The sequence below is a fragment of the Lissotriton vulgaris genome, chromosome 7 (assembly GCF_964263255.1).
Source record: "Lissotriton vulgaris chromosome 7, aLisVul1.2, whole genome shotgun sequence".
Taxonomy (NCBI): Eukaryota; Metazoa; Chordata; class Amphibia; order Caudata; family Salamandridae; genus Lissotriton; species Lissotriton vulgaris.
The window spans coordinates 1,723,987,183-1,724,014,132 of NC_141695.1; the positions used below are offsets into that span (position 1 = coordinate 1,723,987,183).

Here is a 26,950-nt window from a genome sequence, read left to right on the forward strand (position 1 = left end):
TGACACCGTCAAACATGAGAATCTACTCGACCTATTAAACACAAGAATGGGCCTATCTGGAAATGTGCTCAAATGGTTCACGTCCTTTCTGCATAACAGGTCGCAGAAATTCAAGAGCAACAACTTGATGTCCGCGCCAAGACCTGTATCGCTAGGCGTACCACAAGGATCCTCCCTATCCCCAACTCTGTTCAACCTAGTTATGGAACCTCTCACCACCTTGCTACAAGAATCCAATGTGCACTTCCACATGTATGCTGATGACACCCAACTTTATCTCAAACTTCAATCACCCAATGACATCACGCTCTTGAATTCAACGATCAGTAGCACCCAATCCTGGTTGGCCGCTAATCATCTCAAACTTAATGCCCTCAAAACAGAGTTCCTTTTGATCTCACCTCCCGCGAAGATCACTACCGCACAAATATGGCTTAAACACCTAACGGCACTCAATGTTCAACCCACCATCGTGGACTCAGCAAAATCCTTGGGCATAACACTTGACACCAATCTCAGCATGCAGGAACACATCAACAAAGCAACTAAGGGAGCCAATTTCCAAATCAACACCCTTAGGAAACTTAAACCCTTCCTTCCAGCCAAAGACTTCCAAACTGCGGTACAATCACTTGTCATTCCTCGAATAGAATACGGCAGCACCGCCCTCTGCGGTCTCCCCCAAGCTACTACGGCACCCATAAGAGCCTCTTTAAACGCCGCAGCGAGACTTATCACTGGATCAAAAAAACACTCACACATCTCCCCTGACTTCAAATCCCTGAACTGGCTGCCTTTTGAAGCCAGGATACACCTGAAAATCGCTTGTCTGACACACAAGGCTGTCCACCTTAGCTCACCTAGATACCTCGCTCAGAAGCTGACGATTTCTGGAGGATCCAGAAACACTAGAGGCACAAACAATCTTTTGCTAAAGCCTAAAAGATTCCGCAAAGAAAAAACCTACAAACGCTCTTTCTCAGGAATGGCTCCCAGGATTTGGAACTCACTCCCCCCTGAAATCAGACTCATCCCATCTACCATTCTTTTCAAGAAAGAAGTAAAAGCGATCCTCATGGCTAAATGCACCTGAAACACTACTGGGGATCAACTTCAAAGACTCAGTGCTCATCTGTACTACTTGTTCGAACCCTTTGCTTTTCTGTATGACTTTGAAATTGACTACTTGATTGTTTATGATATCATTTCACTGTACTTTTAACACTATAGATGTTTCTGTGTATATTCTGCTATTCACCTATGTAAAGCGCTCTGATATCTGCGAAGATCTTGTTCGCGCTATATAAAACTTTCTAAATAAAATAAATTGCATGTTTCCAATTGGGGGGGACTACACCTTGGCTAAGGGAGGCGTTAATAAGGTTAGTGGCCAGGTAAGCGATAGTGGGTCCGATTTGTTTAAGGATACGGATGGGGGCGGGATCGTTGGGGGAACCACTTTTTAGGTCTGAGAGGGCTTTTAAAAAGTCCTCATTGGACATCAGATTAAAGCTATCCAGTGTTGGACTGGTGGTGGGGGATGTAGAGGCCACCAGGGGACTGTAATCCGTTTTGGGTGGGAGTGATTGCTGAATATTGGTGATTTTGTTTTGAAAAAAACCTGCTATTTGGTTGCATCTAGCGACCGTGGGTTGATGGTTAGGAGGGGGATTAGGTATTTTAAGGAGCTCTTTGACTATTGTATAAGTCTCACGGGTTGAATTAGATGCTTCTTTAATTTTCTTTTCAAAAAAAGAGGATTGGGCTGCTTTACGCGCTACTTTATAGGACCTCATTGCTGTTTTGTATTCTGCCTTGATGAGAGGATCCCAGTTTTTCCTCCATTTCCTCTCGTGGATTTTGCAAATTTTCCTTAGGTTCCTAAGTTCTTGTGAATACCATGGAGATTTGAATTTCTTGCTTTTTTTCTTTACGTCTCTCTTAGGGGCGATTATATCCAGGGAAGAGGTAAGCCAGCTAGTAAAGTTGTTGTCTGCTGTTGCAGGGTCTGGGTCTGCCAGAGGAGCGGAGCGTGTTAGCTCCTGGGTCCAGTGCTCAAAGGAGAGTCTGGACCATATTCTGTCGTGTTCTTTGGGGATAGGTATGTGAGAGGTTTTTAAGGGAGTTTGCCAGGTGAATGGGATGAGAAAATGATCTGACCAGGGAAGGGGAAGTGAGGATTGAACTTCAATTTTTGGCAGATTAGTGAAAAGGGGCTCTCCTTAATCAAACTCTGCAGCTTTTTCTCTCACCTGTTGACTAATCCTAATGACTAGTTTTTCACATTGAAATTATCTTCAGAATTTGCATCATGAGAAACATGTGAGCTGCCTGAAAACAATCTTTAACTTGACAAATGATGTCTTTCTCCCTGATGACAGAACAGCTGTACAAAACTTCACCCTGTCTGATTGCTTTATTAACTAGATTAGTGTTCTGTAAATACATTTGTGACATTTTTGGAACTTAGGTGGAGAGCAGATCAAAAGACAGCAGGTGTATGCACTAATTGAGGGTTCAAAGCGGGAAGGAAGGGAAAATAGAAACATTTTGTACGTGGACATACTAGAAAAAGTGAGATCAGATACGGCAGAAGTGTGGTTTGTATGTAGTGCTGCAACTTCTATGGGGAGACAGCCAAGATGATAGTACTAGTATTGCTATTTCTGTATTTCTTTTTGCTCACACTAAAGTTTACCCATTGTTTTTCAATGTGGGCCGAGCACCACAAATTGCGTTACAGTTGTTAACCACTCACCCTTCCACCTCTGCCACCTTCTCTTCTTCCAGAACATAAAGAAGAAAGAAGGGTCTTCCAAGGCACGTCCTTCTGGGATTGGGGCAGTTGGTTTGCTCCCGCCACCTCCAGGAGGCAAGATTGGCCCCCCTCCACCATCACAGCCATCCACAGCAATTGCCAACCATGTGACCCCACCACCCCTGCAGACATCGACCGATGATGGAGATGCAGGTAACCACATTGTGTCCTGAGCCATATTATGCTAGGAAGCAAGCAGTACCCAGACATGAGCAACCCTCTTATGATTCCATCATTCCTTCTCTGTTCCCAGCAGCCTCAAAACATAGTCCTCCCTGGACCCACAGCAGCAATTTGGAATATCCATTGTTTTTCCTGTGCTCGCATCAAGGCTCTGTGCCCACTCGGGCATACCAAAAAATATACTGACCACACTCCAGCTTCCCCCTACACACTCCCAAAAGCTCCAGTACACTTGTGATATTCTGGAATCGATATTGCCATTCTGTCAGAGTCCCACTCAGTCTCCTTCTTGTTCCCCCTACACTCAAAGGTTTCTCTTGCACTCTCATCTGCTTTCCGACAAAAGATCCAAACTGTATTTTATGTACCCTGTTATGAGAAGGAATATTCAGCAACCCCTTTTACAACCACAGAATCAATTTCTGACTCCCAACAGCCTTGCTACTCTTTACTACAAGAACAAGTACTACACCAGTCCCCCTCTAACATTCCTCGCAGCCCCTTGTGACAGTCCATCGTACAGTTCCTGCCACCGCTTTGACAACCTAAGGTTCTTCCCATGCGGTCAACATCCACCACATCGCTTTGTCCTTTCTAGACTCCCGACAGTCCTTCCTGCTCTTTGATCTCTCCCACACCTCAGTAAGAGTTATGACCATCCATGCTCCCTAATGAACTCGCAGCAGCCTTTGTCATGCTCTGGGTGTCTGTCCCTAAGCTGAAGGGAGGCAGTACAAAGATTCCTTGATGCCTGAGATGCTAAGCATTCGAACAAATAGCAGGTATGCCAACCTCCAAAGCACTTTGTGTTGAATAGCTAAGGATAGTTTTTCATTGTGCCTGTCTTCCTTTCTCAATCACTCACAAAATGGGTAGCCAGCAGGGAATAGAGATGAGTTTAAAAGTAAACAAAACAAAGTGAAGTAAAAGGTGAAATTTCATTGAAAAAAAGACTAATAAAGTGGTTTGGGTGTAACTTCCTGTTTGGTTCATGTGGGCTGCTGACATTCATATCTGTGCATAGATCGCCGCCTAGTGTTGGGTCTGGATGATTGCACTTTGTTGTCTTGGAAGAGTCTTCGAAGTATCACAAGATAGGTGACTCCTCCCTTGGACTACAGTGCGCATGGGCATCTTCTCCATCCTCAGATTGTTTTTTTTTTCTGCCATTGGGTTCGGATGCTAACTCCTATACTCCAACTTCGGAATCAAAAACAAAACTTTCTAAAGGACTTCGACTGTATTGTTCTCGTTCAGTACCTCTCTACTCGATCCAGCTTTCCATCTTGACTCGGTCGTCGACGCGGGCCGTTGGGCCTTTTCGACGCCATGTGAGCCTACCGTCGTTTAAAAGGTGCCCACAATGCCACTCCAAGTTCCCACATACTGATAAACACTAAGTATGCAACAAGTGCCTTTCCCCAGACCATAGGGAAGAAACCTGCCCAGCCTGCGCCCAGTTTCGGTCGAAGAAAACAATACGGATCCGACTGGCCGCTCGGCAAGACATGCAGCGACAGGCACCGGAACCGGACAACATCTTCGATGATGACCAGGAACTACCGGAAGCTCCACACTCGGACCTAGAGATGGTCACCGTTGAGGACTACTCGGACTCCGATGACGACATCCCACCGGGGCAAATCGTGAGTACCCTGCCCCCAACACCAGTTAGTCCGTTACCAAAGGCTCCGGTCGAGGCATCGCCAAAAGGCCTTAGCCAAGATCAGAAAAAAGTTTCGCCATCCGGCTCGGCTCTGAAACCGAAACCTTCAGAAACTCCAGGGCCCAGTACCATCGTCCCGAAGAAGGTTCTAGAGCCAAAAAAGGTCGTCGACCCGAAGGGCGTCGAACCGAAAAAAGCCGTACAGCCACAAAGCGTCGAGCCAAAGAAGACTGTCAACCACAAAAAGGCCGCTCAGCCAAAAACGGTCGACCCCAAAAAGGTTGTCGAACCGAACAAGGGCACGCAGCCAAAGGGCGCAGAACCAAAGAAAGTCACCGACCCGAACAAGCCTATTGTTCCAAAATCCGTTGACCCAGCAAAGGGCGCCGACAAAAAGGGTACCATACCGAAGCCCGTAGCACGACCGGAAAAACCTGTCGACCCAAAGATAAGTGCTCCAAAGACACCAGTCGATCCAAAAAAGAACATCGACTCGGAAAAGGACACTCACCCCAAAAAGTCTACAGAGCACAAAAAACGTATCGAACCGAAAGTTCTGGTCGACCCCATATCACTTGTCGACACAAAAAAAGGGCCCGAACCAAAGAAAACCTACAAAACACCAAAGTCGTCGAAAAAGAGGGTGTCAGCGACCCAAAAGAGTCTAACACTGAACCTAGGACTGTAGAGGAAGAACTCTTCCACCCAGATCCATCAGACGACCAGGCAAAAATATATATTAATCCAGAGACTGGTAAAGTTACCATCCTGCACAGGAAGAAGAGGCCCTTGGACTTTGGCTCTCATTCCCCTATTCCATTAAAGAAAAAGGACTTTGGGACTTCTCCCTCTAGACCCTTCATACCTTTTCAGCCTATCATGCCTACTACACCTTTTGCTCCTTACTCTCCTTCTCACCACGGGGACAATGAGGGTAACATGGGGGATGAGCCACAGCCTCAATATGATTTCCCACAAGATCCTCAACCACAAGAGCAACCATGGGAGGAGCCAACAGACCCTTACAACACCCATCCCATCCCTGATGTACCCTCTTATCCTACTAAGCCGGCACCTACTGATGACGCCATAGTCTTCAATCAACTCACAGACAGGGCAGCACAATACCACAATGTGGACATCCATAATGACTGTCGAAGAAGACTTCTTATTTGACACCTTCCCTATTTCAGAAAAAAGTGTCCGAACACTTCCCATGTTAAAGGGAGTTCTAAAACATGCACCTGACATATTTAAGGATACAGCCAGGGCACGGGTAATCAATCCCGGAATATAAAAAAAGTATAGGGCAGCTCCTACAGACCCTACTTACATCAGAGGGCAGTTACCACTAGACTCACTGGTAGTGGCTAATGCACGTAAAAGGGCCAACTCCCAAACAACGGGGGAAGCACCTCCCCCTGATAAAGAATCAAAAATACTGGAGGTATCAGGCAAAAGGGTAGCAGCACAAGCCTCCAACTCATGGAGGATTGCTAATACACAAGCCCTACTGGCTCGTTACGACAGGGCACATTATGATCAGCTCGAAAGCCTAATGCAACACCTACTTGAGCCGTTTAAAGCACAAGCTGATGACCTCATACAGGAGGGAAAATTCATAACAAACTCCTCCATCAAATGTGCGCCTGACGCAGCAGACACCGCGGCTAGATCAATTAACACTAGCGTCTTACTACGCAGACCTGCATGGCTGCGTATTTTCGGTTTTAAGAATATGGTGCAGTCCACCATTCTTAATCAACCTGTCAATCAGGATTTTCTATTTGGGCCTGCTGTCGACACCATTTTGGATAAAATGAAAAAAGACACTGAAACCGCAAAATCAATGGGGGCATTACAATTTCAGCAACATAGAGGCTCCTTTCAACGCTCCTCATACAGAGCAACTACACGAGGAAATACCTCGCAAACGTCTGCCTCATACAAAAGTAACACACAAGGTTCCTTCAACAAAAACACAAACCAAGGAGGTTACAGGGGCAACAATAACAAGGGAAGAGGGCTTGGAGGCAATAACACCAGCGCCTCCACTGCCACAAAACAGTGACTTCATCACGCTACCTCCAGACCACCTAACACCGGTCGGAGGCAGACTCCAACAGTTCCTACCTGTCTGGCACGCAATTACCACGGACAGGTGGGTGAGAGAAATGATCCAGTTTGGTTATTGCCTATAACTGACTTCTACACCACCAAACATACCACCCAGACATCGTCCTATGTCCACAGAACACATCACCCTGCTCCAACAAGTGGTGAAATGCATGCTGGAAAAGGGGGCCATAGAGCAAGTTCCTTTCCACCAGCAGGGGACAGGAGTATACTCCCTATACTTCCTTATTCCCAAGAAGGACTGTTCCCTCAGACCAATGTTGGACCTCAGACCCCTAAATCAATATATACTATCAGAGCTCTTCCGTATGATCACACTACAGCAAGTGCTTCCGTTGCTAAGACAAGCAGATTTCCTAGCAACACTGGACCTCAAAGATGCGTATTTTCACATACCCATCCATCCAGCCCACAATAGTAGGTCAACACTACCAATTCAAGGTTTTGCCCTTCGGGGTTACCACGGCTCCAAGAGTGTTTACAAAATGCTTCGCGACAGTGGCAACAAATCTCAGAAGACAACACATCCATGTGTACCTTTATCTGGACGATTGGCTAATACAAGCAAAATCGTACCAACAGTGTGCAACACACACGTCTCAAACACTTCAGTTGTTACACAGCCTAGGGTTTTCAATCAACTACCCAAAATCGCATCTGCAACCATCCCACACACAACAATACCTGGGAGCCACTATAAACACCTCAGTGGCAAAGGCATATCCAAACTCAGCAAGGATAGCCAGCATGCAGATACTCATTCGCAAATTCCTGCCACAACACTCTCTGCCAGCTCGAGTCTTTATGCAGCTCATAGGCATGATGGCCTCCTGCATATTCATTGTCCCCATGCCAGACTTCAAATGCGTCCATTACAAGAATGCCTAGCACGGCAATGGAAACAGGCTCGAGGACAACTAAAAGGCCTAGTGTCGGTAGACAGTCGTGCTCACGACTCTCTGCAGTGGTGGAACCCACAAAACCTTTCCAAGGGGCGACTGTTCCAAGAGCCGGTTCCACAACTAGTACTAACAGCAGACGCATCACTGACAGGCTGGGGAGCCCATCTCCTTCAATACACAGTACAAGGGCTCTGGACAACCAAACAGAAGAAACTGCATATCAATCAACTAGAATTGCTAGCGATATTCCCAGCTCTGAAAGCATTTCAGAAATACTTGTACAACAAGACGATGTTGATCCGGACGGACAACATGACCGCAATGTACTATATCCAGAAACGGGGAGGAACGCGCACTCCACAGCTGTCCCATTTGGCACAAAGCATATGGAAATGGGCGATTCCAAAAAACATTTTTCTCCTGGCAGAACACCTTCCAGGGATAGACAATCAGATAGCCGACCTGCTCAGCAGGCACAGCCAACAACTACACGAATGGGAGATTCACCCCCAAGTTCTCCAGCCATTCTTCCAAGAGTGGAGTCACCCAGACATAGACCTGTTTGCCACAAACGAAAACTCCAAATGCCAGTACTTTGCCGCCAGATTCCCACATCCGTCGTCACAGGGCAATGCGATATGGATGAACTGGTCAGGCATATTTGCGTACGCTTTTCCCCCAGCACAGCTGATCCCACTGGTGGCACGCAAACTGCGGCAACACTCAGTCACGCTAATCCTAGTTGCTCCCACATGGGCGAAACAACCATGGTACACAACGTTCCTAGAACTTTCAGTAGTTCCTAGAACTTTCAGTAGTTCCTCATCAACGACTGTGCCTTGCACCCCATCTTCTAACTCAGAACCATGGAGAAATCAAACACCCAGATCCCAATCAGATGAACCTAGCGATCTGGCTCCTGACGTCTTGGAGTTTGGATACCTTAACTTGCCCCCAGATTGCATGAACATCATTAGGGAGGCACGACTACCAACCACACGAGCGTGCTATGCAGCTAAATGGAAAAGATTTGTTAATTACTGCAACAATAACCAAATCCACCAATTAGACGCTTCCATACAAAACCGTATATGTTACCTACTACATCTACAAAGATGTAACTTAGCATACTCTTCCATACGACTACACCTCGCTGCTATAGCAGCATACCTTCAAAACAGGCAACACCTTTCACTGTTTAGAGTACCAGCAATCAAAGCCTTCATGGAGGGTTTGAAAAGGGTGATCCCTCCAAGACACCCCTCTTCCCCAGTCTGGAATCTAAATATAGTGCTTACCAGACTTATGGGACCTCCTTTCGAACCTCTACACTCATGCGAACTACAATTCTTAAAGTGGAAAGTTGCATTCTTGGTTGCCATTACCTCACTCAGAAGAGTGAGCGAATCACAAGCACTAACAATTCAAGAACCTTTCATGCAGGTACCTGCCAACAGGGTGGTTCTTAGAACAAACCCTAAATTCATGCCTACGGTCATATCCAATTTCCAAATCAATCAATCAATAGAACTGCCAGTATTCTTTCAAAATCCACAGTCAGTAGCTGAGAGCCCTACACACATTAGCTGTAAAAGAGCTCTACTTTATTAAGTGTACAGAAGTAAATCATTTAGAAAAAAAACATTTATTTGTTGCTTTTGCACCACAACACAAGGGAAATCCTATTTTAAACTCTGGAATAGCCAGATGGATAGTTAAATGCATTCAAATATGTTATCAAAAAGCAAAACACACTTTAACTGTCCCCCCAAGAGCACACTCTACAAGGAAAATGGGGGCATCCATGGCTTTCCTAGGAAATATTCCTCTTGAAGACATCTAAGGCAGCCACATGGACCACCATACACACTTTCACAAAACACTACTGTGTAGACAGGCAAGCAAAACAGCAAGCTGCTGTAGGCCAGGCTGTCCTCAAAACTCTTTTTCAAACTGCTGCAGCTGGCACAGGTAGCCACCGCTAGAGGAGATACTGCTATACAGTCTATGCACATATATGAATTCAGCAGCCCACATGCCTTGAACGGATTATGCTACTGTACCGACCAGATTCTCGGACCAGATGGAATCAGCTCCTAGGAGCCCCTCTAACCCAGTCGGAACGTACTCACCTTCCTCCTTAGGATGTATTTACAATGGATATGGATATATGTATGTACATCTCGTACCTAAGGATGGGAAAAATAGCAATAAACACGCATTGGTTTTCTACAATATCCTATTCACACCTATTGGTCTCGCGGCCACGTAGGCCCAGACTGGTCTACCCTAGGGCAGGTCTGATAATGTACCATTACATACTGATCATCAGTGCTCACTCGACGCACAATCCGGCGCGCCTACACACATGGGCCTGCAGTCCCAGTGCTCACATTAATATCCGGTCTGCAATCCGGCAGACCTACACACCTCTCTACCTTAGGTGCTCTCACTTACACACGGCCCACAATCCGGCGGGCCTCCACACCGTCTCCCTCCGGTGCTCTCACTTACACACGGTCTGCAATCCGGCAGACTTACACACCATCTTAGGTGCTCTCACTAACGCCGTATACCAACGACAATCACTTTCCTATGAATGTTTAAGGATGAAGTCTTTGATTACCTACTCTGGATAAAACTACGATACTCGAAATTAATATGGCTTTCCAAATTATAATATGTACCTTCTGCTCCTGACATCAAAGGTTCCCACTCTCCCTATTTGCTCAGTCACTCCTTACCTGATCGGGATTCGCATCCGTTCATGCAAACAATGTCTAACTAGAAAATCAGGTTACCCTGATTGAACAAGAATACAAGGCACATGTCGGTTCACTAAGAACTGGGGTGATTTATTACAACAAAAATAAACACAATACTACACAATGCATATGCTGTAAAGAAAAGTAAAGGTTAGAATGCGCGCTTAACAAGGAAAGGGCAGAGATCACCTTATTAATGTGAAGTCGGGGCTCGGCAGTCATCTAGGTTCCCTTCTCGTCTCGGTGTCTTGGCTCGTCTTGGAATCGCACCTCAGCAGTCACGGGTACACGTCTGCACCGCTATGCTTAATCTCCTCTGCTTCCCTCCAAGTCACTGGAACCTTGCTTGCTATTAGCTACTGTCTCTCTCTCTCTCTGTCTCTGTGCGCTCCGCGCTAATTCTCCTTCAGTCTTTCTCAGAGAGTCTCGGTTTCAGAATCTTTCTCGGACTTCAAAATGGCGATTGTCTGCTCTGGAAATAATTAATGGCATAGATGCTAACGGCTAGCTACCGCCTACAGACTGACTGACTCATTGCCTAACACTTTCGCTAATATCAAAACCTGCCCCTTCATGGAAAGTTACGGCCAGTAACCTGCCGCCCACCAAATTCTTGTACCTCCCCGTACCAAGGGCACGTTCCCAGCCGGCCGGCCTGGAGTTGTGTCTTCGGAGTGGAGAAAAATACAGTCTTTCGATAAGGGCCAGCCTGAACCGGTTCTCTCCAAGCGAACAACACCTCGAAACTAAAACATTACACTTGACCTAGAAAGCCTCTCAAGCTACCAGGCAGAGAGCAAGATGGAGTCTGTCCCGTTTAAGGCCTACAAGGCCCAAAATACGCATAACTCCACAGAAGATATACTAACACTCTTGCAAAAGGATGGATCATCACTAATACTTATATATCTATCCCCTAGCTTAAGTTTATAAGCCCTGATCTAAAGAAAAGGGTACGAAAATGCACTACTGTGCCTCATGGATAGGTCCTACTTATAGTCCTAATCCCTATACTGCAAGGGTAATAGGCTGGAGTCATCTTCCATCATCTCCCCTCTCAAAGAGGGTCGAAAAAGTCAGTTATCACACTTCACCCTTGACTCCAGTCTATTAGCCACATCTTATATCGAACTAACATCAGTGAAAGAGTAATAAGAAACAAAATTAACTGACCTATTTCTCCTACTAAATCTACAAAATTGTAATAGAGAAGGAATGCACTGAATAAAGCAACAAATAGCTACCAAAACACAAATAAAAATAATGACACCCCCTAAAATCTGTCGTAATGAATGCAAGTCAGGCAACCAGTTAAAGAGCTAGTCGAACCAGCCCTGGTCGATATGCTTTCTAACTTCTGCAGTCAAGTCATGAAGTTTGTCAATATGGGCCTGAATTGATTTAGAATGGTCTGAAAGATTAAAGCAACAAAGACCCTCAAAGTCAGAACAGTCATGGCCATGTTTTAACAGGAGGTAATCAATCGCTGCGCGGTTTTGCAGAATAGCCCTACGTTCACCCTGGGCATCTAATAACAGGTCAGATAATACAGTAGAAGTTTGATTAATGGATTTAACCATCCAGCAGGCCATCTTGCCAATCGTTTTAGCATTATAAACGGCTAGCGCCGGGACACCAATAATAGAAATAGCCAGACTTAGATATTCGGATTTAGAGTAAAGGTGCACGGAAGAATCACAGTCTTCATGTAATGACATAGTCTCGTACTACACGGGAATGGGAACCAGGGTGCGATGAAAACATTAACAAGCTCAATCTAGTAATAGCACATGGACCTCCAGAAATATTAGCGGGAATATAGGGCCAGGAAGAATTCCCACATGAAAATAGCCAACCAGAAGGCAGTAACATTGCACGGTAATAACTGGGAGCAACCAATAGACGTTTACATGTCATATTGTTCTTAACGGAAATACACGAACTTGGAAGTCTTTGTAAACACATTAATCGTTGATGAGCTGAAAAAGAAGTGGCAGCCTGCAATTTTAACTTTATACATTCAGTAATTGCCTTGGCATCACATGTCAAAATAAAGCATAAATCACCCTGTGAAATATTATAGGTGGTGATTTGGGAATGAATTGGGGGAATAGGGTCAGATATGACCGTACACAAAGGGCAGAATTCATGAGCCGAAAAATCGCCCAGAATTATATTAGGTCGGGCAATAGAAATATTGAAAATGTGCCGCAAAGTTTCAGTGGAGCAGGGACAGCAACCAAATAGGTCGCTAGAATATCAGTCACAGACCTCATGGGAGTGAGGCAAAAATGCAGAGAGTTAGTCACTCTTTTAGCAAAGGTAATCCAGAAATTTGACGAGGTATCCCACGCAGTGAAGGAACGAGGAACTCGGGTTCTCCAATCAACCGAAGTCGGTGGGTTCTCTCCTCCCCCGGCGTAGCAGACCAAAAGGAGTCCAACGCCGGCACATCCTGCAGCAGCAGTCCAGAGAATGATCTGAAAGAATACAAATACAGGCCTTAATCATTCTCGTAAGTAACATTTGTCAGCTGGGACAGCTTCCCAGCTATCTTTCCCTGGCTTCATCACCAAAATGGTGTTGTCATGACCGGTCGCAATAACTTCAGCCTGTTCAGGGGGATGTTTAGGCGATTGCACCCATATTTTGGCATCAGGATTATCGGTGGAACCGAATCCTTTTTGACCTCGTGTTGTTAGCAAAGTTGGGGCAGAGCCTCACTTAATCTCACCACTGAAGACAGGCATAATGAGCAACTGAGCAACACGGTCAGATTTTTTTGATCGATAAATCAATTTCACTGCTATTAAGCAGAAGAACCTTAATCTCTCCCTGATAATCGCTGTCAATTACTCCTCCGAGAACTTGAATACCTTTCATGGCAAGGCCCGATCTAGGGGCAATAAGTCCAAAACTACCGGCTGGAATACAGACACCAATGCCGGTTTCAATAATAATTGGGTCTCTGCCTTTCAGAATCGCATCATTCATAGCATGCAGGTCCAAACCTGCAGAACCTGGGGTCGCTCTGCACGGAGCTAAAGCTCCGGGGGTAATTTCCCAATACATAACAGAATTGGTCATGGAGTTAGGTTTTGCATCAACAGTTGGAGGAAACAAACGCATTAAAGGAGATTCAGCATGTAACAAAGGGCGATTATTCAAAATCAGTAATGCCTGGAGCAAAAAATCTCTCCAGTTTTTGTAATTTACATCAGTCAATTTACGCAATTGTTCTTTCAACAAACCATTCATACGCTCAATGAGGCCCGAGGCCTGCGGATAATATGGAATATGAAAAATCCATTCAATGTTATTTTCCACACAGAATTCCTGCACCAATCTTCCACGAAAATGGGATGCGTTATCAGATTGAATTTGGAATGGAACACCATAATACAAAATAAGCAATTCCAGGGTTTTAATGGTATTCACTTGGGTGACTTGTTTGCAAGGGAAAGCGACCAATAGGCCACTAAAAGTATCAACAGCTGTGCAAATATACTGACAATTTTTGCTCATAGGGAGCGGGCCAATATAATCAATTTGCCAAATTTGGGCGGGCATTTTACCTCGATGTAAATGGCCTTTAACAATATGAGGCACTGTTCTTTTTCTAGAATGTTGACAGATAGGACAATGCAGAATAACATCTTTAATCAAATTGAAGGGAATATGAATTCCTCGATCGGAAGCCCACCTGCTAGTGGCTCTTTCTCCAAAATGTCCTGCTTTTTGGTGGGCCCATTTCGCCAATCCTGCCAAATCAGAATCCTGCATGTCCACCACTGCCTCAGAAATTTTAGACTTCATCTGCAATGTTATGAAAAAACTTGTCAAGGGAGTCAATCGGGGTATGAGCATCCACATGAAAGATTGTAACAGTACTCTGTGGAAGTAATTCCCAAATTTCTTGCCATAATTCTTTACCCCACAGTTCTTTTGAATGCAATTCCCAATTATGAGAATGCCAGGTTGGTAACCAAACCGCCAGTCCATTAGCAGTGGACCAGGAATCAGTGAAAATATGACATGTGCCAGGTAGTTCCTGCTTCAAAACTTGGTAAACTGCATACAATTCAGCATATTGACTACTCCTCCCATCACCAGTGGTACTCAATAATTTTTGCGTGATCGGGTTGTATGACACTGCTTTCCAATGTCGTTTCTCACCAATGAATTTCGCTGAACCATCCGTAAACCACACATGTTGTCTGTTCTCCGCGGACAAATCATCAAATGGCTTACCCCACCTGACGGGAGATTCCTGAACTACAGGCGCAGAACAATCATTCGTAGTCTCATTCGATGGCGCCTGCGCCACCCGTTCATGCAACACAGCCACACCTTTCGGACCCACACGCGCTCTGTCCTGAATGTACCATTTCCACTTAATCACGCTCGCCTCTTGAGCATGTCCAATTCGATGGGATTTCGGCGAACTCAAAACCCACTGCATGATAGGAATTTCAGGTCTCAAAATCACAGCATGACCCAACGTCAATTGCTCGGTATCCACCAGAGCCCAATAACAAGCAAGTAACTGTTTTTCAAAAGGGGAATAACGCTCACCGGCCTCAGGTAACTTTTTGGTCCAAAAACCCAATGGCACTTTTTGTCTGCCTTGCTTTTGCCACAGACTCCAATTGGCATACAGACCATCCACAGAAACATTCAAATCCACATCACCTTCGCCCACGGGCCACAAATCCAAGGCATACAGAATTGCTTCTTTCGCCAAATTAAAAGCATTTTGTTGTGGTTCACCCCATTCAAACGCATTCTTTTTACGGGTGACTCGGTACAAAGGAGCTAAAATCTGACTCAAATGGGGAATATGCTGACGCCAAAAACCAAACAGGCCAATGAAGCATTGAGCCTCCTTTCTGTTCCTCGGAACAGCAAAATCCAAAATTTTACGCCTCACCTGCGGGATCACTTCTCTGTGACCTTCATGCCAATTAATTCCTAAAAATTTAACATTCTGGGAAGGGCCCTGCAATTTATCGGCATTAATTTCCCAACCTTTTGCACGTAAACAGTCAAGAATCAGATCTAAATGGGATTGGACTTGGTCTTGCGTCTCACCTTGAATCAAAACGTCATCAATATAGTGACACACCTGAATGTGGGGATGTACGGGCACTTCAGATAAATGTTCCGCCACCAGCCGGTGACAGATCGTAGGACTATGTATATAACCTTGAGGAAGACTCCTAAACGTCATTTGACGGCCATGCCAGGTAAAACTGAATTGCTCCTGACACTCGGGGGCAATTGGAATCGAAAAGAAAGCATTAGCAATATCAATGGACGCATACCATGTACCTGGATGCTTCTGAATTCTCTGAATCAAAGTAACCATGTCAGGCACAGCAACAGCTAAACGCGGGGTGTGTTTGTTCAACTCTCGATAATCAACCGTCATGCGCCAAGTATTATCACTCTTGCGCACAGGCCACACGGGATTATTCCAAGCAGAAGTGATTGGAGTTATAACCCCTGCATCAATCAGATCCTGAATTGTGGCACTAATTTCATCATGACCACCAGGAATTCGATATTGTTTCTGAGAAACAACTTTCGTAGCTTGGGGAATCTTAATGGGGGGCATCCGCAAACGACCAACCCGTACGGGTCTGGACGAAATGTAATGCTTCGTTCCAAATTGATAGCAACCATCATCAAGATGCAAAGTCATTCCTTTCAAAATGTCAATTCCAATTATATATTCCAGGAGAGGCACAACTAACACAGAATATTCTTTACGGGGAATTCTACCAATTTTCATGTCAAGCGCAGTTTGCACTGCGGGGGTTTCCTTACCACCTAAACCAGTAATTGTAAAAAACTGTCCTTTGAATTTTTTCGATTTACCATGAATTAAAGTGGCCTCCGCCCCAGTATCTACCAATGCTCGGGCCCTTTGGATATTACGATGTTTCCAAAGAATTTCAATATCTACATAGGGTCTATTGTCTTTGTGAGCCCACATGCATACCGGAGCTTGACCAATTTCCTAGTCATTTTTACCATGGTCAGCCAACCAAGACAAATCAGGATAGATGTTTTCAACTTTTTTCGGAATCAGAATATCCTGCTCATATCCATCTCTATTACGAAACGGATTAGTGTCATGTTCAAAGAATTGAGAATTACGGTCAGAAAGCTTGTGACGATCCTCCCGGCGTCTAACATCAGGGGAATAACTTCTCTCATCTCTGCGTCTATTAGAGACACGCTCATCTCTTCCCCTGTCTCTCTCTCCCCCTTACGCTCTCACGGCGGGGGGAAACATCACGGTCATAGCGTCGGTCATCACGGCGATCAGCATCCACTCGGCGCCTCTCATCACCACTGTCATCAGACCCTCGGTCACAATCATTCTTTCGTACACGACGGGCGCACCCTCCTTCCGATCTAAACCACGTTTACGAAACATGTCCCACAAGCGATTATTAGGTTCACCATCAATGTCCTCCCTTTTCACACCATCAGCCAAAAGTGCAAGAAACATATCACGCCTAGAAAATTTATAATCCCCAGCGGTACGACCTTCAGGTCGAGATTGCCTCTCAGGTTTAAACCATTCACCCAACTCACCAAGCTGACGAACAGATTCAAGCACCATAGATAAAGGATTGCCAGTTTAATTGATCAACAAAGTCATCATAACCTGCTTATAAGCAACAGGCGAAGAACGGATAATGCGATTACGCACAGAAGATGTTAAAAGACCATCCAACAATCTGTCAGACGTACTGAGAAAAATGGCAGTTTTCATTACCTCCTCCTTCAAACGTTGCGACGCATCGCGCAAAGTGTACCATGGCTTGTCATTGACAGGCCAATCAGATTCAGTAGGGTATTTATGGTTACAACCATCATTCGCAAGCTGGAGCAAACTAATTTGGCCAGCACCATTATAATTCCGAAAATGGTCTTGTACAGTAGAATCGGAACTCAAAGAGCAAAAACGTAAACAATCACCAGCATCAAGCATAATACCGGCAGCACCTAGTTAATAAAGGCGCACCATCCAGGTAAGCAAAGTTTCACCGGGTCGTTGTCGAAATCGTTGTAAAATGTCACTAACCTCCTGTTGAGTAAAATCTTCAATACTATCCAAATGAATACCATTCGGCATACCAGGAGCCTGTTGTAATTTGCGTCGAAACACAGGGTGAGCAGAAACCTGCGGAAGAGCCTCTGAGGAAGCCCGGTCCTTAGATTTAGAAGAACAATCAGAGCGGAATATGTCATCAGAACTGGTAGAGCGACCACGATCGACAGAAACGTCGTCTTTATCACAAGAAGCAGATTTACAATCACGTCCGGAGCGAGAAGACTCGTGCTTGTCACCCTCCTCAGCCGAGGAGCCAGATTTGTTCGAGTCCCAGATATTACCATCCCACTCATCGGGATTCCAATCCAGCCCGGCTTTCGCCACGACCAGACGCACTTTCCGTGTAGACACACGACCACGGCGGTGTCTGTATTTATATTTCGCAATGCGCACCGCAGCCCTTTCGGCTATAGTTTGATAAGTCTCAAGTTTGTCGGCAAGCAACTTATTCTGACATCGCAAAAGAGTATGCGCATTCTGCACTTCAACAAACTTCTCTTCCATATCAACAAACCGCTTCTGCAATTTCACAAACTTCTCATGAAGCATTCTATAAGCAGTTAGTACAATCCAACCTCTGTGTCCTAAAACAGGAAGCTCATCACCCTTCACTACTGGCGCTTTTTGCAAGCAAGAAACCACATCAGCGGGCTCCGCCTGCTCCAAACAAGAAATCCAATTCTCACTCAAACCAGTAGAATCGGCCCACTCACGGGCCAAAGCCTCATAAGGCGTTGATTCCCAGCCGGGAATTTTAACAGGCAATTTGAAAGTAGATTTTGATTTCTTCGAAAACATTAGCACACAAAAAAATATATACACAATTATAAACAAAGAAAAATACGTACGAGCCGAGCGCAAACCAACAAGATGAAAACGATACAGCGCACACATGCTTCGTAAACAGTTCGTGACGCCAGATGTACCGACCAGATTCTCGGACCAGATGGAATCAGCTCCTAGGAGCCCCTCTAACCCAGTCGGAACGTACTCACCTTCCTCCTTAGGATGTATTTACAATGGATATGGATATATGTATGTACATCTCGTACCTAAGGATGGGAAAAATAGCAATAAACACGCATTGGTTTTCTACAATATCCTATTCACACCTATTGGTCTCGCGGCCACGTAGGCCCAGACTGGTCTACCCTAGGGCAGGTCTGATAATGTACCATTACATACTGATCATCAGTGCTCACTCGACGCACAATCCGGCGCGCCTACACACATGGGCCTGCAGTCCCAGTGCTCACATTAATATCCGGTCTGCAATCCGGCAGACCTACACACCTCTCTACCTTAGGTGCTCTCACTTACACACGGCCCACAATCCGGCGGGCCTCCACACCGTCTCCCTCCGGTGCTCTCACTTACACACGGTCTGCAATCCGGCAGACTTACACACCATCTTAGGTGCTCTCACTAACGCCGTATACCAACGACGATCACTTTCCTATGAATGTTTAAGGATGAAGTCTTTGATTACCTACTCTGGATAAAACTACGATACTCGAAATTAATATGGCTTTCCAAATTATAATATGTACCTTCTGCTCCTGACATCAAAGGTTCCCTCTCTCCCTATTTGCTCAGTCACTCCTTACCTGATCGGGATTCGCATCCGTTCATGCAAACAATGTCTAACTAGAAAATCAGGTTACCCTGATTGAACAAGAATACAAGGCACATGTCGGTTCACTAAGAACTGGGGTGATTTATTACAACAAAAATAAACACAATACTACACAATGCATATGCTGTAAAGAAAAGTAAAGGTTAGAATGCGCGCTTAACAAGGAAAGGGCAGAGATCACCTTATTAATGTGAAGTCGGGGCTCGGCAGTCATCTAGGTTCCCTTCTCGTCTCGGTGTCTTGGCTCGTCTTGGAATCACACCTCAGCAGTCACGGGTACACGTCTGCACTGCTATGCTTAATCTCCTCTGCTTCCCTCCAAGTCACTGGAACCTTGCTTGCTATTAGCTACTGTCTGTCTCTCTCTGTCTCTGTGCGCTCCGCGCTAATTCTCCTTCAGTCTTTCTCAGAGAGTCTCGGTTTCAGAATCTTTCTCAGACTTCAAAATGGCGATTGTCTGCTCTGGAAATAATTAATGGCATAGATGCTAACAGCTAGCTGCCGCCTACAGACTGACTGACTCATTGCCTAACACTTTCGCTAATATCAAAACCTGCCCCTTCATGGAAAGTTACGGCCAGTAACCTGCCGCCCACCAAATTCTTGTACCTCCCCGTACCAAGGGCACGTTCCCAGCCGGCCGGCCTGGAGTTGTGTCTTCGGAGTGGAGAAAAATACAGTCTTTCGATAAGGGCCAGCCTGAACCGGTTCTCTCCAAGCGAACAACACCTCGAAACTAAAACATTACACTTGACCTAGAAAGCCTCTCAAGCTACCAGGCAGAGAGCAAGATGGAGTCTGTCCCGTTTAAGGCCTACAAGGCCCAAAATACGCATAACTCCACAGAAGATATACTAACACTCTTGCAAAAGGATGGATCATCACTAATACTTATATATCTATCCCCTAGCTTAAGTTTATAAGCCCTGATCTAAAGAAAAGGGTACGAAAATGCACTACTGTGCCTCATGGATAGGTCCTACTTATAGTCCTAATCCCTATACTGCAAGGGTAATAGGCTGGAGTCCTCTTCCATCATCTCCCCTCTCAAAGAGGGTCGAAAAAGTCGGTTATCACAGCTACTTACCAGTATGCATCTGTTCTTGGCATGTAGGGCTGCTGACATTCATATCGCCCGCCCTCCTCCCTGGTGCCTGTCGCAGCTGCAGCATTATCTCAGACATGGCCATCTCTTACTTTACTATCTCCATCTCTGCCACAATGGCGAAAAACAATCTGAGGATGGAGAAGATGTCCATGCGCACTGTAGTCCAAGGGAGGAGTCTCCTATCTCGTGATACTTCGAAGACTCTTCCAAGATAACAAAGTGCAATCATCCAGACCCAACACTAGGCGGCGATCTATGCACAGATATGAATGTCAGCAGCCCTACATGCCCAGAACAGATGCATACTGGTAAGTAGCATATTCCTTAAGAAATAGAGGGCATTAGTAGTTCCTATGTATTTGTCAAGCTGGAGATTGTGCAAGTGTGTAAGTCTGTACCTCTGAGTAAGCATGTCAGGTTGTCTAAAGGGTATTAGAATAGTGGATGGAGCAGTACACCTAGTGATTCGACATAGTGGGAATTGAGCCTTCGCATGATCATCAGGACATTGCATTTAAAAGAAAAGACCATGTAGGTTTTGGCAGGGACTGGGGTGGGCAAAATGGACTACAAACCTACTTCAGGAAAATCTTTCATTTAATTACTGCTGTTGTATTTAATATCATATATAGCTTCAAAGGTAGGCTACCAACGCAATCTCTTAGATAGATTTGTATTTTATTGTGGAAAGCCAGAAGGCCTGACATTTTTCATATCCAAGTTTGAAGTAAGTTCCATGACTTCTGTCCCTTTTGAATATTCCTATGTAGACGCATGGAAGGGGCAGGTGGATTCTAGTGAATTTTTCAGAATTCAATTGAGGGCTTTAGTGAAAATCTTGACAGATGTCATAATAACATGAATTTTATTAGGCAACTGGTATCAAATATAGGGCTGCCAAGACAGGATTTGGAAATCGTCCCCATAGTAACACCAAAAGAGAATTTTGTGTGTCGCTGTGTGTTTAGATGTGTGTGTGTGTAGGGGTGTGTGTGTGTCCCAGTGAAAATTTTAGCAGAGTCTTGGGGTTTCAGTTGAAAAGAAGGCTATATTTTGGAGTGTGCCGGAAAAGAGGGAGAAGTAAGCTGAGCAGCTTTGTTGAACTTCAGCTGCCTTGAAGTGGGAGCGAAGATGTTGCCATCCACGCTTTTGAGCGCAGTTTGTAAGTCCAGGGAGATGAGACACCCCAGCTCCTTTGTTATTTTCAAGTATACATAGATCATAAAGGGCAAAATTAACTAGGTTAGTTATTTTCTGGGGCCAGAAGATTTTGTTTCAAAGAAAGATTAGAGTTTTGTGTTAAGATGCACTCTAAGAGTTTTGTAGGCTATGGGAGGTTGAAGATTGGGTGATAGTTTTTTGAGTCTGAAGAGTTTAGGTTTTTTCAATAAATATTGCGCCTAAGGTATGTAGGAACAATTCCAGAACTGAAGGAGGCATTGTTGAGTAGTCTTATGTAGCTAGACTAGAGAGCAGTTAGATCTGTGAAGATGGCAAGTGGGTATGGATTGAAAGGAAATCCTTAGTTGTACTGTGGGCACAAACACAAATTCTAGAGTGAAAGTGAGGACCGTATATAAAATCTACTAGTGTCAGTTTGTTTTTTGTATCCTGTATCATTCTTTTCATACTCCATCTTGCCAGGTATCCTATTGGACCTTGAGGCACCCTTACCAGCATTTACGGCGCCAGCAGCGGCGCCTGCACCTTCAGACCTCTGGGGAGACTTCAGTGCGGCAGCGGGCAGGTAATTTGTGGCTCATGCATTGGGAGGTGGCTACATTGTCCACTTTGAAACTGGAGTTATGGTTCTCCAACATGAGATGTTCATTGACCTTTATGCTGAATGAAGCAATCTCTTCTATAAAAAAAATTGTATTATATGTCTAGATCTTTAGATCTGCCTACCTGCAGGCTTATTAACGGAAAGTCGTTTTCGTTTGGAAAAAATAGCCAATTACAATGAAAAATCTATTTGGGGTGTGATTAAGTCGCTGGAAATGAGATAGTTTTAAAAATGAAAGTCTGAATAGAATAAGCATAAATGATCCATTTGGATAGGAGAGATTCTAAAGACACTGCTAGAGGAAGGCCTGTCCTACCTCAGCCAAGTCTGGCCACTCATTCAACTCGTATACAGGGGAGATATGAAAAATAGAGCGAAAATGGGATCCCGCTTTATGGAGTTGTTTCCAAAGCACTTGATTTCTGGGTGTGTATCGTGGACTACAGGTTTGCCATTGAAGAGCAGCAACATTGACATTCTCTAAAACAAGATCCGTAATTTACACAGATTCCACTTAATCCCGAACCTTCCATGCACCTTCTCAAAAATTGTAACTTTGAAAAACCTTCTTGCTCACCGGATAACTCCTTGGGCTCTTCAGCAAGCCTTTTAATAGACTTATCTCATAGAGGCTTCTAGCCGCAGATTCCTTACCATTGAATATTCCCCAGACGTCAGACTGGATCAAGAAACCTTTGATAAGCAGTACCCCTGCGTGTCATTAGGTGGTGCAGTTCAGCTCAGAGTGCCGCCCCCGCCCCAGAATTAACGTGCATGGTTCCTTTATAGACACCAACCCTATGCGCTGACATCAGTACTTTTCTTTCTGAGCCAGTCAACACAGATCTGAAGAGAGCTACCCCCACATCACTTTGAATGACCTTTTTTTGATATTTTGTCGAATACTTTTTGAGTCTTTGTCTCCTTGTGTGTAGGATGTCCACCGAAAAGCCAGGGTTTAAACTATGCAGTGGCTGTCACCAGCAAATGTTGGTGACGGACGTCCTTTGGTTTGCCTCTGGTGTCTTGAGTGCGACAACAGTGCCAAGACATGCAAAGATTGTGGTGCCTTGCATCCGAAGACTGAGATAGTGTTCCCTCAAGCTCCTCACTGCCCAACACTGAACAACTCTGCGACACTCCATATCTCAGTCACAATGAAGGTCCAGAGATAGTTTGCGAATTTAAACCTGGCGATTGTCGTTCCTCTCCAAGTCGTCCAGTAAGTCCTACAAGAAATGAAGTAGTCAAAGAGGTCTTTGACTTCACCGTGCACAGTGGTGGAGCCTGCACCTGGAGTGTCTCTGCGCCTTCCTGAATTTCCGGGAGCCGGAGTGACGCCTGTCCAACTAAAAGAATTCTGTGAGTCCATGCACCTCATCTTAAAGCGGCCCAACCCCTCTGGAGCGCCCTCAGACCCCACAGGTGGGGGGGGGGGGCACTGATCTCCTGCCGGCAGGTTCGCCCTCTGCGACAGTCCGACCCCAAAGATTCATAATGGAGCCAGCGCCTTATTTCTACGACAGGCTGTGATTGGGTGATGAGGGGGAGGGGTCTCTAGACCCTTATAGTTACTTGATAGGCCATTCTAAGGACATCTGGTATAAGGATCTGACGGATGCCAGTGCCTGGGCACCTCCCCAGACACTGGCCTAGTCTCCTCCTACTTTGATTATGGAGGAGGGTGCCTCATTTGCCATGGTGGTTCGGAGGGAGGCTGAGGCATAGAACGATTGCCTGCCACCTTCGCCTCACCCCAGTGGACTCACAACACCCCACCCTGGAAAGCTTGGTGCCCCCATGACAAAAATTAATGCTGGTGCATTCCCTACTGGATAGCGAATCCAAAAGCCTGGCTACCTTCTGGAAGAGAATGTTCTCTTCTGCCAGCCTGGCATTGCGATCGGTGAATACAGTATGCATATTGGGCTGATATTCCCATATATGATCTGGGACTCTGTTGCACAGGTGCTGCCCATGGTCTCTGAGGAGGCCTGAGCTGTTCTTTCTCAGACAATTGCCGATGGGAGGGATACAGCTAAGTTTACCATAAGATGAGGGCCAGGTATGACTGACTCACTGGGCAGAGCGATTTCCTCATCAGTGACCGTTTGTTGCCACGCCTGGCTGAGAATCACAGGCTTCTTTTTGGGGGGGATGTGTAAGCTTTGCTCATGGACATGTCCTTTGATGGCTCCTGTCTGTTCAGTGATAAGGTGGACTCCGTGCTGGAGCGCTTTAAGCGAGCTCCCGCTGGGTACCTGGGCATTTCTATGGCCCTCTCCAAACCCAATCCACCTCTGTCCTTTTCATGGCCACAGAAACGGCAACCCTACACTCAGCCACCACAGCTAGCATGGTTTACAATCCTTTTGCGGCTGAGGATGCAGTTCCCACAGCCCACATGTGACCGGTAGCCAAAAGTTGAGCCAGTCCCCCACCCCTCCGGTAACTGCAGCCTCCAAACTCTTTGAATTTGCCTTCTGGCCATCATGGGCATCCAGTGGGAGCTGTATACGACATCACCAGGTCCACTGGATGTCAATAACATCAGACCATTGGGTTTTGCAGCTAATCCGAAGGAGCTACTTCTCCCCCTTATGACCATCCCCTCTCCCATGCCACCCACTTATGACAAGTTGACGAAGGACCAACTCTCCTTACTCAATCAGGATTTGTTTGCTCTCTTGGCCAAGGGAGCTATATAGCAATGGTGATTGCATCAGAAGTAGGTTGTGGTTGCTATTCCCGCTACTTTCTGGTGCCCAAGAAGGACTGAAGCCTTCGTCCTATCCTAGACCTGCTCCATCTCAACCTCTTTCTGAAAAAGAAGAAATTAAAGATGCTCTCACAAGTCCTGTTTGCCTTCGATCCAGGAGACTGGGTGGTAGCATTGAACTTGCAGGACACCTTTTTCACAACCCCGTCCTGCCTGCCCACAGATGTTGCCTGCAGTTCATTGTGGGCCAAGAGCACTTTGTTTGCTGTGCTGCCTTTCTGCCATATCATAGCCCCTCTGGTGTTCACTAAAGTGATGGTGGTGATTGCAGCTCATCTGTGGAGGTTGGGAGTTTAAGTCTTTCCCTACCTTGACAATTGGCTGTTGAGAACACTCGCCCCAGACAGTGTCTCCCACCTCCAGACAATGGAAAACCTTCACTTACTGAGGTTCACTATTAACGTGCCAAAGTCACCCCGACTCACTCGCAGTTGCTCCTTTTCATCAGAGCTGTTCTGGAAACAGTGCTGTTTTGGGCTTATCCTCCAGAGAAATCAAGGATATTCAGGCTCTGATATTAATGTTTCAGCCTCTAGCCTGGATTTTGGTGAGGTCATTGGGCTTCCTGACTTCTTGTATCCTGCTTGTTGCTCATGACCACTGACCTACACGACTCTGCAGTGGGACCTGAAGTCCAAGTAGGCACAGTATTAGGGGAATCTCTCCAACATGGTTCAGATCTCGGAGGGAACAGCAAAAGATCTGCAGTGGTGGCTTATGAACCGCCATTGTCCGTGTCCGACCCCTCTTCCTTCCCCAATGTAGTGACAGATGCGTCACTCCTGCGCTGGGGCAGCCATCTGGGAGTGGTGGAGATCAAAGTACTCTAGTCTCCGGCAGAGTTCGGACTCCACATCATTTGGTTAGAGCTTCGGACGATTTGTTTGGCATTGAAAGCCTTTCTTCCTTCAATCAGAGGAAGGTTAGTACAGGTGTTCACAGACAACACCACTGCCATGTGTTACTGCAACAAACAGGGTGGGTGCAGTCGTGGACCCTGTGTCAAGAGGCCTTGTTCCCTAGAGGTTCAACACTTGGCTGGCTCTCTGAACGCCAGAGCAGACAACCTTTGCCATAGGTGCTTAGCGGATCTCAAATGGCATCTCTACCTGGAGGGAATGCCATGTCTCTTTCACGAGTGGGGAGAATCTTGGCTAGATGCCTTTGCCTCTGCATTGAACGCACGTCAGCCGTTTTGCATGTTGGAGTTTTCAAGGTTCCTCTCACTCGGAGACGCTTTTGGTCTTTAGTAGGACTCTGGCCTCCTGTATACCTTTCCGCCAATATGACTTGTGCCCAGAGTTCTCAAGAATACAAGGAACGCCTAGGCTCAAGGCATTCTTGTGGCTCTGGATTTGGCATGGAGATTATTGTATCCAGAGCTGTTGAGTATGATCATTGGTCCTCTATCAGGTTGCCTCTTCGGTCAGATCTCCTGTCGCAGAAACAGGGCAGGGTCCTGCACCCAAACCTGAAAATGCTTTTCCTTCATGCATGGAGATTGAGCAATGACAGTTGACCGCTTCCGACCTTCTGCCCATAGTCGGCAATGTTATTCTGGCAGCCAGATGTCCCTCAACCAAGACTGTATACGCCTGCCGTTGGAATAAGTTTGTGGCATGGTGTCCAGATGAGCATTTTGACCTTTCATCCGCACACTTTCTCAGGATCTCTTATTCTTTCCTTGCTCTGGGCATGGTAAAAGGTCACTGTTCTGCAATTTCTGCACTTGCCAAATCAGCCATCCTGAACAGTTCAGCAAAAACATGTCTTAATTGTGATAAATGAACTAAATGTGATGCTAGTGGGTCACTAGCTTCATCCCTTTAGGCACACATTCCTGTCTTTTTACTAGAAAGAGGCTTCCACACTTGTTTTACCAATTTAGTTCATTGTAATGTTTTTATTCATTTATATTTTCTTTCCTCTTATTTTTAAAAAATAATTTTTGATTTTGTACACATATTTCACTTCAGGCGATGTCTTCTAGATAAATCCAATGCATTTCGGGCATTAGTTGGTGCCCTTCGTCAGGGAACAGA

At 45.6% G+C, this 26,950-nt stretch overlaps 1 protein-coding gene across 1 annotated transcript in view; it reads left to right on the forward strand.

Moving 5' to 3' along the window:
- Positions 1-26,950, forward strand: part of NECAP1 (NECAP endocytosis associated 1) — a 161,283-nt gene that overhangs the window by 117,997 nt on the left and 16,336 nt on the right. Inside the window, exons 6-7 of the mRNA XM_086932943.1 lie at positions 2,791-2,971; positions 21,988-22,090. Coding sequence (XP_086789069.1) covers positions 2,791-2,971; positions 21,988-22,090 — 284 coding nt within the window. The remainder of the gene's footprint in view (positions 1-2,790; positions 2,972-21,987; positions 22,091-26,950) is intronic.